The 12,135-nt window shown below is 41.3% G+C and overlaps 1 protein-coding gene across 7 annotated transcripts in view; it reads left to right on the top strand.

Annotated features, from left to right (window-relative positions):
* Positions 1-12,135, top strand: part of TRANK1 (tetratricopeptide repeat and ankyrin repeat containing 1) — a 139,141-nt gene that overhangs the window by 74,096 nt on the left and 52,910 nt on the right. For all 7 annotated transcript variants that reach the window (XM_082745289.1, XM_082745288.1, XM_082745287.1 and 4 more), the window contains 3 exons: positions 896-979; positions 1,221-1,359; positions 4,065-4,199. In XM_082745289.1, coding sequence (XP_082601415.1) covers positions 896-979; positions 1,221-1,359; positions 4,065-4,199 — 358 coding nt within the window. The remainder of the gene's footprint in view (positions 1-895; positions 980-1,220; positions 1,360-4,064; positions 4,200-12,135) is intronic.

Here is a 12,135-nt window from a genome sequence, read left to right as displayed (position 1 = left end):
CTTAACCCACTGAGTCACCCAGGCACCCTCCATGACCAATTTAAAGTCACTAATAGGGCGCCTGGGTGGCTCTGTGGGTTAAGCCACTGCCTTCGGCTCAGGTCATGATCTCAGGGTCCTGGGATCGAGTCCTGCATTGGGCTCTCTGCTCAGCGGGGAGCCTGCTTCCCTCTCTCTCTCTCTCTCTCTGCCTGCCTCTCCATCTGCTTGTGATTTCTCTCTGTCGAATAAATAAATAAAATCTTAAAAAAAAAGAGTTTATTTAAAAAAAAAATAAAGTCACTAATAGAGCTATAGGTCATAGCATTGGGAATTTTGAATTGCAGTTGGCTCTCATGAGCAATGTCTCATGGACATTGGGGAGGGTATGTGCTTTGGTGAGTGCTCATTCACAGACCTGTACCCCTGGGGATAAAAATACATGTTTATAAAAAATAAAAACATTAAAAAAAGAGTCTAATGGACCCCAAACCCTTGGTGCTTATGAGACACCAAAGTGCTGAAGAATCAGCTGGAATGAGCTACTTGTGAAGGATTGGATTCTTCTGCTTGCTAAGTAAGCTTTAAGAACTTTGCAGGGAGTCATCTTTTTTTTTTTTAAACCCACTGTACTCTGAGCAATGCTGCACAACGTGCCATCCTCAGCAGGCTGTGAGGAAATGTGGAGAGAGCTGAGTTCTCAGTGGGAACAGGGCATTGGCTGGGCAGAGGGACTTCGAGTATAGATCAGGCTATAAAGCTTGGTAGACAGCTTATAAAGAGAGGTGGGGCTGGAGGGGATTTTGTTTTGTTTTTTTGGATTGTTTATTTTAACCCCAAAGATAACTTTAGCTTTAATAACCTATGTGGAGAACATGCTTATTCCAGCTTTTTCTTTTTTCTCCCTTCTCATCAGTCATTCCTACTTTTGTCAGCAAGAAAAGACCGGCTACCAAGAAATATCCAGGTCCCAGAGTTATCACTGAAGAGTCTCTTTGAGGTAAGGTGGCTTCTTAAATTGTACGGCTTCAAGTCCGGCCACCCAGGCTTGTATTTGGGACCTCACCCTGCCTAAGGGGACCTCAGCTGTCTCACCGCAAATTTATTATTTATAATCATCTCAGGCTTGGGTCTCAACAACCCAGGTTTTACTGACCCTGAACTTTATGAATGCAGGAGTTTGACGTCTCGTATTGACAGAGTGACTTCCAGGATTCTTCCTGTGTGTTTTTCTCCTCTAGAAATATGTCTTCATGGGACTTTATGAAAAAATGGAACAGGTGCCCAAGTTAGTACAGTGGCTTATCTGCATTGGTGCAAGTATTGAGACGATAGGACCATACCCTCTTCACGCCCTCATGAGACTCTGTATCCAAGCAAGTGAGTATTCTCCCAGTAATGCACTGCCCATGCCGCCCTCACAGCCCTGAGCTCCTGTGCTCTGCTGAGCTCATGAGACACCAGAATTCAGCCACCGGAAGGTGGAATAGTCATTTGATTTGAATACGCAAATAGTCTGATTATTCAAATGCATGAAGACAGCAGGGAAACAGCATTATGTTTTTAAAATTTTTATTGTAGTTATGTTAGTCACCATAAAATGCACCATTAGTTTTTGATGCAGTGTTCCAAGATTCATTGTTTATGCCCCACACCCAGTGCTCCATACAATCTGTGCCCTCCATAATACCCACCACCAGGCTCACCCATCCCCTTGGCCTCCTCCGCTCTGAAACTCTCAGTTTGTTTCTCAGAGTCCATAGTCTCTAATGGTTCGTCTCCCCCTCCGATTTCCCCCAACTCCCTTCTTCTCTCCATCTCCCTTCCTTATACTCCACAAGTTATTCCTTGTTATTCCTTATACTCCACAAGTAAGTGAAACCGTATGATTATTGACTTTCTCTGGTTGACTTATTTCACTCAGCATAATTTCTTTCAGTCCCGTCCATGTTGATACAAAAGTTGGGTATTCATCCTTCCTGATGGAGGCATAAGATTCCATTGTATATATGTACCACATCTTCTTTATCCCTTCATTCGTTGAAGGGTTTATTGCACTATTGGGTATTTACCCCAGAGATACAGATGTGGTGAAAAGAAGGCCATATGTACCACAATGTTCATAGCATCAATGGCCACAATAACCAAACTGTGGAAAGAGCCAAGATGTCCTTCAACAGCATTGTTTTTATTTTTTCTGGGACCTGGTAAGCTACAGGGCCCAAGTTAAAAGGATTCTGTGTTCCTAGACAGATGCTGGCAGCAGACAAGCCCTGAGACCCAAGCAGGGGACTTGGGACAGACAGCCTTGGCTGGGCAGAGCTCCCTGAGGCTGTGGAGTTTCTTCCTGCTAATGAAGGCACAGGCGCTTGTTCAAGTTCATTTTCTCTCTAACCAGAAGGCTAACTGGCATGGTGCTGGTGCTGGTGCTGGTGCTGGGTGCTGATACCAAGGGAACCCCTGGTTCTTGCCAAGACATACTGCTTGTGGTTCTTCTAAAGGACACTGATGTTCATAAAATTCTTTTTTCTTTTTTAAAGGTTCACCAACTGGCAATAAGATTTAAATTTTAAAATATTAAAATTTTTTCATTAACACATATGCATGTTAGGTAAAAAAGCTTGTTTTTCTTTTCCAAGCATGTATGGCACAAGTGTTGGACATGTACCCATACTGTTTTAGAGCCAGAAGGGGCCAGGAGAATTTTCTAGACAGTCTTCCTCTTTTTTTTAAAGATTTTATTTATTTATTTGACAGACAGAGATCACAAGTAGGCAGAGAGGCAGGCAGAGAGAGAGGGGGGAAACAGGCTCCCTGCTGAGCAGACACCCTAATGCAGGGCTCAATCCTGGAACCCTGAGATCATGGCCTGAGTTGAAGGCAGAGGCTTAACTCACTGAGCCACCTAGGTGCCCCTAGACTGTCTTCCTCTTAACCATTGGGCTAATTGCCTTCTCAGGAATGAAGGAGTGAGGGGCGTGGCCAGGGGCTTCAAGCCCTGGGCCGAGGCTTCGCTTTAACCACATTTATCCTGCTGTTATCCATTGCCTACTGGGGAGTCAATAAGACATTTTATTCTCACACAGGGATTGGTGGATCAAAGATTTAAAACTAAAGTCTGATTAAAAGGAATCTGAGCCAATGCTCCCAGTTTTCAAGTAGGAATCACGAACCCAGAGCAGTGTGTCTCTCGTTGTGAAAGTCATGATTCCCTACTGTGTCTGCTCTTTACCTTAGCTCCGGGGGTACAGGCAGCAATCAGTGGGATCAGGTGTTTAACTTTATCCGTGACTTTTTTCTCAGAGGAAAACTCTGACATAGTGACAAATGGCATCCACAGAGTTGGCAGAAGCGTGACACTTTCCTTGAGCCCAGGACCTAGAAGGAAGGAGCCTGGGAAAATAGTTTTTAAATATATGTCCTATCAAGAGTAATGAGCAGGGTAATCTTTTCAGAGATTGACCTGATTCCTGACATGGGTGCCGTTGGTGCCTGGCCTGGAGCCTCTTTACCACCAGTAACCCCTCCCCACCTGCTGCTTCATAGCTACCTCCTTCCCCAGAGCACTGCTTTTTGCCAGTAAGAACCACTTCCTACAGAGGTTCTCCCTCAACCTCACCCCCTTCCCTAGAGGTGTTTGTAGCTCTTGACTGACTACCATGCAGTACAAAAGGCCCTGCCTCGTGGTGGGTCAACACTGTGGGTCATTCATACTCCAGAACTCCCTGTGGGATCAGGCTGAGGCTGACTCAGCTGAGACCACATCTCTGCTTGCCTCCTTCCTCTGCCCTGTCCTGCTTCCCTCACTGTCTTTTTCCTGAGCTCCCTGTCAACAACGCACATGTACAAGAATACCTGCCTCCGGCTCTGCTCCTAGGGAACCTGACTGAAGTTTATTATGAATAACTTTCTATAACTCATCCTTTTAATTTACAAACTATGCGTCTCCAGAACCTATTTGTGGTGAGTGCCAAATGTGTGTGGGATTCCCCGTTTTGTTCCCTCAGGGTACTACACATCAATGTGCTTTACTGATTTTCTGTCTGTAGAAAATAACATCAATCACTGATTTTAATTCCGTGCAGAGGAAAACCATCTTTTCAGGTGGCTAATGGACCACAAGCCTGAGTGGAAAGGCCGCATCAACCAGAAGGACGAGGATGGCTGCACAGTCCTCCATGTCGTCGCCGCAGCCCCCTACCCTGGATACCTCATCAAACGTAAGGAGCAGCCCCAGGCTGGAGGGTGCGCTGTGGGCTGGATGACCTCAGGCATTAGAGAGCCCACGCAATCGAGCACACGTATTACCCATCCATCCTGGGACAGGCTCAGGGCTAAACCTTACCTCGAACGAAGCATCACAGGGAGGGCAGGCTGTTTGCAGGAAAGATGGGGGACAAGAGAAGGAAGGATGGCAGGGTTCCACATGCTCTTTCCGCTTCAGTGACTTCCATGGGATTGGATGTCTCAAGGACAGGGGCTTCTGGCTGCACTTGTTCCCTTCCTCATTGTGCAGCTACTAAGTGCTTTAATTTTGGCCAGATCTGTGCTGGTTACCAGAGAGACACTGAAAATGACCACAGACGGAGACCTGTTTCTTGGCCATGGTAGAATCTAACGCAAGGGTTTCATCTTGCGTACTTATCAGGGCCAGGGAGGCCACGAGGACAAGCTGGTTCTTCGGACGCAGACATACCTTGCTAGCCTATGAAACAGGAAGGCTGCGGGTCCTCCCACCCACCGGGCTCTCTGATGCTTCTTGCCTTTCTGGAAACCCGTGGAGATAGCACGTTTTGTTCTATAAAAATGTTAGGGTAGCTGTGGTGATGATGAATGGTAGCGGACTCCTAGCCCCGGGGGAAGGGAGATAAAAAGGAGGGCTGGGGAATTTGGCTCAGTACGGCCACAGCCTCCTGCCCATCATGGGAACTAGGCCTGGCCACCATCTTCTGATGGCAGAAGACATTGGAAAGATGGATTTTTAAAAAAATAAGACAACTCATGATTATAAAATATCTGCCAATATTAAATATGCTTGTGGACTAGACAGAGCCCAGAGGCGTCTGGTTGGGGACCCCTGGCCTGCTGGTCCTGGGAACTTAGAGTTTTGTGTCCTCAGCATGTCCCAGAGGAGTGCAGTGAGGTGTGTTTCTCTAATGTCATTCCCCACTGGACTGGGTCCCAGAACCCACATTTGGGCGAACAGAGAAAGGGTGAGCTACAGATACTGTTTTGAGCTTTATTGAAATATAATTCATTATATTTCATAATGAGTATAATAAAGAGTGTCTCTCTGCCATATAATTCAACTGTTTAAAGCATCCAATTGGATGTTTTTAGTACATTTGTAGAGTTATGCAACCATCACCACAATGAATTTTTAAAACATTTTCATCATCTTCAAAAGAAACCTTGTCTCCACTAGCAGTCACTCCCCATTCCCGCCCCCAGGCCCCCAGCCCCAAGCAACCACTAATCTGTCTTCTGTGTCCATGGACTTGCCTTTTCTGGACATTGCATATAAATGGAATCATACAGTCTTGTGACTAGCTTCTTTCACTGAGCATGCTTTCAAGTCTCAAACTCGTTCTACCGTGTGTCAGTATTTCCTTCCTTATTACTACCAAATAATATCCCAGTGTAGAGATAAACCACATTTTATTTATCCATTCATCAGTGGGTGGACTTGTGTTCAGCTACTAAGAATAACACTGCTGTGAACTTTTGCATATATGAATATATTTTCATTTTTCTCAGGTAGATACTTAGGTATTGCTGGATCTCATGGTAATTTAATATTTAAACTCTTGAGGAACAGCCAGACTGTTTTCCAAAGTGGTTGCACCATTTTATACTCCCACTGGCAAAGCACAAAGTTCTAATTTTCCTAAATCCTTGTCAACACTTATTACTGTCTGTCTTTCTGATATCCCTTGAATTTTAGTACCCTCTGAGAGACTGTGGTATCCTGGCAAATGTTTGACAACTGGGTCTTCAAAAAGCCCCAAAGTGTGAGGTTTCCCAGTTTCCTTGGTGTAAATACTCCCACCATGGTTGATTTCAAGCTACTGATGTAATGTCATTGAACATGGGGCTGCGACAGGTGCAGTAGCATAGCATTATATTGTATTTTTACCACACAGATCCATGTTAAAGTAGATGTATAGAAACTTCATCATAGACAATAGCAAAGCATAGTAAAATAATTAAGAAATAATGAGTTTTGTTTTTAACATGATTTGTTTCTTGTAAGTTTGAGTAAGTTAGTTGTTAATAATGGCAGTGTTTACCAACCATCTTGTAACATTTCTGGATATTTAACAGTTGGTCCTCATCGACTGGTGTGAGCCGGTTCCAGCACACCTCAGTACTAAATGATAGTAGCTATCATTTAGCTATTGATAAAGCTGTCATTGGCCTGGTAATTTATGGTTAAAATCTGTGCCTCCAATCACTGTGCTCTCCTTACACATCCCCAGCCCCAAAATGTCCAAGAAAACAATTTCCAGATAAAACTCTTCAAAGAAACACAATTTCAAGTCTCCTGAAATTCAGGTGGTCTGAGCAGTATTTGTGTATAGTAGATGCATGCAAAGCCTTGGATTCTAAACCTATGCATCAATAACTTGGCAAGCATCCATTTCCTGGGACTTAAATGAGAGCTTTCCAGTACAAGCATCATGAGAGCAACATACAACATTTAAAATTTTCTGGTAGTCCTATGAAAAAGTAAAGCAAAATAGGTGAAATTAATTTTAGCAGTATATTTTATTTAACCCATCTAGCCCATATATTATCATTGCCCTGTGTAATTAACATAAAAAGTGCAGAGACATTTTACATTCTGTGTTTTGGTTTTGCGCTATGTCTTTGAAATCCAGCATATGTTATACTCTGCTAGCATATTTCCATGTGGACAAGCCACATCTCAAGTGCTCAGTAGCACCTCTGTGCCTCGTGGCTGCCATACTGGACAACACACCTTAATAGTGTTTCTTACAAATGCAGAAACCTTCCTGACTTTCTGAAACATGAGAGCATGAACCTGAGAAGTCAAGAGACAGCCCTTTCTTCGTGCAGGTGTAACATGGGCTGCTCTCCTCCACTCCAGCTGCTGCCAAACGAGCCTTCTTATAGACCCTTATAGGCTGATTCCCCTCCTTTGAATTCCACCTCTCTCACTACCCACGTCCTCTGCTTCTCTTTCATCAGGGAAGCTCACCTTTTTTTTTTTTTTTTAAAAATCTTTGATTTGAACTAATTTTAAACATACAGAAAAGATGCAAAAATAGTTCAAAGAGTTTCTGTATATCCTCACCCAACTCCCCTTAAAAAATCCAGAAATTAAGATTGACAAAATGCTACCAACGAACACAGAGACATCTTGTGAATTTCGCCCTTGTTTTTACTAATGTTCTTTGTCAGTTAGGAGATCCACACAGCATTTACTTGTCAGAGCTCCCAAGTCTGCTCCAGTCTTTGACACTTCCTCAGTTTTCCATACCTTTGACCCTTTTGAAGAGTATCAGTCAGTTTTTTTGTAGATGGCCCATCAGTTTGAGTTTGTTTGATGCCTTTCTCATGACTGGAATAAAATTAAGCATTTTTGCTAAGAATACAACCGAAATGAGTTTGTGGTCTTCTCCACATTATATTGAGGAGTTCATCATGCCAGTATGTCCTGTGATGTTAACCTAGATTAGTTGGTTAAGGTGGGATCTGTGAGATTTCTCTATTGTAAATTTACCATCTTTCCCTTTGTAGTGGTTAATTATCTTGGAGGAGATACTTTGAGGCTATTTAAATACCCTGCTTCTCTTCAAAATTTTGCACACTAATTTTATATTTATTGGTGGATCTTGTCAGCATCAGCTATCACTGTGATCTTTGATTAATGTTGATTTTTTATTTTCTCCTTTCCTTCTACATTTATTACTTGGAATTCGGTTGTAATGAAGAGGTGTCCCTTCTCTGTATGTATGTACTCATGGATATGTATCTAGGATAAAATCTCTGTTTGCTAGAGTTGCTGCATCTTTGGCCATTAGGCACTCCTTTCTTCTGATTGGCTCCTGTGATCCTTTGACAAGCCCCATTTTTTTTTTTTTTTTTTTTTTTTTTGAGCACTTCCTTACTTTCAAACATCACAAGTTGCTTCAGGCTCGTCTTGAATTTTCTGTGTCCCTCTGGACTCAACCATTTCTCCAAGGACCCCCATTTCCTTTTGTTAGAGAATGGTGTAGAAAACAAGGTCTGCTACTTGGTGGGATCATTGTTACTGGAGTGTCATTATTTCTGTGCCTTCTCTGCAGATAGAGGTAGGAAATATATGTTCATATACTAACCCCTGGATACACACATTGTATTACTGTGTCTCTGTATTAAAAACTATGAGTTTATGCTGATACCTCTGATTCTGGTCCAACACCACAGTCATTTATCCTTTTAGAATGTGTAACATCTCTTATCTTATATTTACTTCCTTGTTCAGTTTTATGAGTTTCAGACTTACTAACCCATGTCCCTTTGAGAAACACACCTACTAATTAGATGTATGTTTGTTTTATGTTCATTTTATGTTTGTTTGTGTTCGGTTCTTTTTGTCTTCAGTTTTATAGGATCTAGTTAAGACACTAAGTTCTTTTCCTCCCCACCCTATTGAATATGATTATTTTGCTCGTTTGTAGTACACTCAGGTATTTTTTTTTCAGGCTTTGCATTCCATTTTAGAATTCTCCTCACATCCTGTTTGGTTTTGTTTGTATTTTGGTATGTGAAAGGCACATATGTATACTCAGAGAAGTGTCACTTCTTCCTCCTCCTTGACCCCCTGAGTTCCCATTTCCCATTTCCCCCTTTTTTCTGCCCCTTTCTCATTAATTTTCTGTAGGTGATCAGTTTCCTTCTTTCTTTTCTTTTCCTTTTTTTTTTTTTAAAGATTTTATTTATTTATTTGACAGAGATCACAAGTAGGTAGAGAGGCAGGCAGAGAGAGAGGAAGCGAAGCAGGCTCCCTGCTGAGCAGAGAGCCTGATGCGGGACTCGATCCCAGGACCCTGAGATCATGACCTGAGCCGAAGGCAAAGGCTTTAACCCACTGAACCAGCCAGGCACCCCTTTTCTTTTTTTTTTTTAGGCTTTTCTTCCTGGATTCCTTTTGTAGTAATGAGCAGACACATGTGTGTTTTCTTACACCTCCTTTTTTACGTGGAGGGTCCCATTCTATAGATTCTGCTTGACACAGAATCTTTTTCATTAACAGTATCCTTTGGAAATCACTCGATATTAGTTCATATGCATGAATATGTAGTTCTGTTAGATGTTGTCAAATCTTCATCCAGAAGGATGGTACCAATTTGTACAACCACCTGTAATATAGAAGAGTGCCTCTTTGCCCACAGTCTCACCAACAGAATTTTGTTGTTATATTTCCAAGTTTCTTCTGGTCTGAGAGATGTGAATTGGTATCTCAAGGTTGTTTTAATTGCATTTCTCTAATTACTTTATGTGTGAGTTTGGCCTTTTAAAAATATATTTGAGAACCATTTTCATATCTATTTTTGCCAAGTTATTTGTTCATGTCTGTTCCTCATTTTTCTATAGAGTTTTTGATCCTTTGTCTTCAATTTTTAAGAATTCTTTGTTCATTAGCTCTTTGTCTGTGGTATAAGTCATGAATCTCTCCCCCACCCCCGTTTATTCACTTGTCTTCTGACGTTGGGTTTTTTTGTCATGCAAATATTTTCTTTTTACGTAGTCAAATTTGTCAATCTATTGATTTATTGCTCCTGTATTTGGAGTCAGAGTTTAAAAAAACCTTCCGAACATCCAAATTAAAGAGTTGTATTTTTTTTTTCTGGTGCCTATATAGGCATTTTCTGTTCTATTCTACTGGTCTCATTGTTTGTATAGGCTTTTTTTTTTTTTTTTAAGATTTTATTTATTCATTTGAGAGAGAGGGAGGGAGCATAAGCAGGGAGAGTGGGAGAGAGAGAAGTAGGCTCCCTGCTGCAGGGTTAGATCCCAGGATCCTAGGATCATGACCTGAGCCTAAGGCAGATCTTTAACTGACTGAGCCACTCAGGCACCCCTTCGTATAAACTTCTTTAAATCACTTTTCAAAAACTAGTTTAAAAATCAGAAATACACTCCACACCAAAATGGCTGAAATAAAAAAAAAAATGGATAGCAGCAAGTATTGACAAGGATATGGAAAATTTGGGACCCATTGCTGGTGGGAGTGAAATAATGGTGCATCTGTTTTGGAAAAAAGTCTGGCAGGAATTCAAATAGTTACCATACGATTCAGCAATGTTATTCCTAGGTACCTGCCTCACAGAAATGAAAACATACTCAGTCAAAAACTTGTACACGAGTGCTCATAGCAGTATTACTCATAACAACTAAAACCATGCAGACAACCCAAATCTCCAGCTGCTGAATGGACAGACAAAACACGGGTCATCCAGATAATACAATATCATTCAGCCATAAAAAAGAACAAAATACTGACACACGCTACAACATGGATGCACCTTGAAGTGTTAGGCTGAGGGAAAGAAACTGGTCACAAAGGTCACATATTGCATGATCTCATTTAGAAAATCAGATCACTGGTTGCCCTGGAGGTGGGGCAGGAGGAAATGTGGAGTGACTGCCAGTGCATATAAAGTTTCTTTAGGGAGTGATAAAATGTTCTGGAATTGGATAGTGGTGATGATTACACAACTTCATAAATATACTGAAACCCACTAAATTGTACACTTTAAAAGAATGGATTTTATGCATTTATGAATTTATTCTACCAAAAAAAGTTTAAAGGCAAAAAAAAAAAAAAAAAGAATTTGAAAGCCATGATCTTAGTAAAAAAAAGAAAGCATTCAAACACTTTAAAAAGATATGTGATAAAAAGTAAATTCTCTTTCACAAAGTCTACCAAGCATTTTTTGGTGAGTCTTGCCAATTTTACTATTCCTCTTTTAAATATGAATGTGCACATACTCTACATTCTATTCAGCAACTTGCTTTTCCTTGAGTGATAATCTTGGCCATCTTTCCCTAATACTACCTGCATAACTATTTCATTTTTTTTAAACAGCTCACAGTATTCTCTGACTTGACTATACCGCACTGATGGATGATTAAATGGTTTCCGTTATTTTGCTACCAAAAACAATGCTCAGAGAATATTTTCCTATATACATCTTTGTGAAGTGATGGGAATGTATCTATAGGATTATTTCCTAGTTGAGAGATTGCTTGTTCAAAAAATTACACATTTTATTTGTTTGGATAATCTCATTTTATTTAAAATTTAAACAGATTACATTCACAAAATCACAAATCACAAATTCACACACACAAAAACTATACATTGAGAGTCTCTGTCCTTTAACCTGAGAAACCAATATTACCCATATCTTATGATTCCCTCCCCACAAATATTCTATAATGTATAAGTAAAAATTTATGTACAGTTTTAGGATGTTGTTAGCATATCGGGACGTATTTGACTTTTGGAACTATTGTTAACTTGAACCCCATAAAGGTTGCCCCAACAGTGTATGAGATTATCTCCATCTTGAATACTTTTCTGATATATAGAGAGTCAGGAACTCTCCAGATACTTTAATGTGGCCTGAATTCCAAATCCATCATTTAAAATAATTGCAGCATCATAGAGCCCTCTGAAATCATCCATTCTGTCGGAGTTTTGGTGGGCGGAGGTTGTTACGATGGTCTTCCTGCTTCCGGATCTGTGTGGTTTGGGAGGCCCGGGGGTTCAGTCTTAGGGAATTACCAGAGCCCAGCAACAAGACCCAAAGCCTAGAAATGATCACTTTCTGGAACCAACGTGAGGCCAGGTCGGTGGTTGCATCTAACTTGGTACAAGCGACAGACACTCAAACTGGTTTAAGCAAGATAGGGCATTTATTGGCTCATGTGACTCAATGGTCCAGAGTTTGCTCCAGGTGCTCTCGTGGCGTCTTCAAGAATCTGCCGTCTTCCAGCTCTGCTTTCTTCTGCATTAGGTTCATTCTTAGGCAGGCTCTTTTGCAGTGGCAGCCATCTGATATTAGGTTTATCTTATATGCCTGTTTGTCAGGTCACGGCCAAAGAGAATATCTCTACTCAGTATTTCAGTTAAAGTCCTAC

The sequence above is a fragment of the Mustela nivalis genome, assembly GCF_964662115.1.
Source record: "Mustela nivalis genome assembly, chromosome: 1".
In the NCBI taxonomy this organism is placed as follows: domain Eukaryota; kingdom Metazoa; phylum Chordata; class Mammalia; order Carnivora; family Mustelidae; genus Mustela; species Mustela nivalis.
The sequence above is the reverse complement of the archived record's forward strand: the minus strand, read 5'-3'. Positions and strand labels throughout refer to the sequence as shown.